The 721-nt window shown below is 58.7% G+C and overlaps 1 protein-coding gene across 1 annotated transcript in view; it reads left to right on the top strand.

Moving 5' to 3' along the window:
- Positions 1–295: 295 nt before the first annotated feature.
- RBCK1 (RANBP2-type and C3HC4-type zinc finger containing 1) overlaps positions 296–721 on the top strand; it is a 26,121-nt gene continuing 25,695 nt past the window's right edge. The window contains exons 1-2 of the mRNA XM_013007874.2: positions 296–301; positions 534–597. Coding sequence (XP_012863328.1) covers positions 296–301; positions 534–597 — 70 coding nt within the window. The remainder of the gene's footprint in view (positions 302–533; positions 598–721) is intronic.

The following is a 721-nucleotide window of genomic DNA, read 5'->3' on the forward strand; positions in this document are numbered from 1 at the left end:
AACACAAAAAATCCCCTATTTCCAGAGATTCTGAGTCACTTGAGCTGAGATGCAACTTTGGACATGGAGAGTTTTAAATCTCTCCAGGTGATGCAAGTGTTCGTTTATTCAACAAACAATCCTTGCGCCCCTACGTTGTGCTAGGGATTTGCTCTAGCCACCAGGCACACAGCAGACAAGACAAACAGGAACAAGATCGATTCTGTCCCTGGGCTCCCGGCGCCGGCCCTGAGCGGGGAGAGAGCTTGCCTCACCGCGGGCTTGAGTGGAGGGGCTGCGAGAGGATTCCGAGAGGATGGCGGTGAGATGGGGGCTGGGGGGCTGGTTGCTGTATGTCAGCAGGGACTACTTGGAGTCTAAAGTGGCAGTTTGGGCAGAGGGGTGACACCTTTTGATTTATCTTTAAACCAGACTGTCTGGCAGCTGGGTGCAAAGCCGAGGACCCAGAGAAGAAGCTGGTGCAGGGCACCTGCCGAGCTCAGAGCTCCCTGGGGCCTCGGAGGTGAAAGGTAACGAATCGACCGAGCCTGCAGGACCCGCCGCTCAGTGGGACGCAGGGCGGGCGGAGGGTCCTGGAGGACGCAGAGGCGTTTAAGGGTGGGCCGAGGGCTTGCACCCTTCACTAGCGACTCGGAAAACACGTGGAGAGGCCGCGTCCTCAGCACCGGCGAACCCGGACAAGCGCAGGAATGGCCACGCCGGGGTCAAAGGCTCCAGGAGC

The sequence above is a fragment of the Echinops telfairi genome, unplaced genomic scaffold (assembly GCF_000313985.2).
Source record: "Echinops telfairi isolate 266 unplaced genomic scaffold, ASM31398v2 ScPeMD7_5592;HRSCAF=6446, whole genome shotgun sequence".
In the NCBI taxonomy this organism is placed as follows: domain Eukaryota; kingdom Metazoa; phylum Chordata; class Mammalia; order Afrosoricida; family Tenrecidae; genus Echinops; species Echinops telfairi.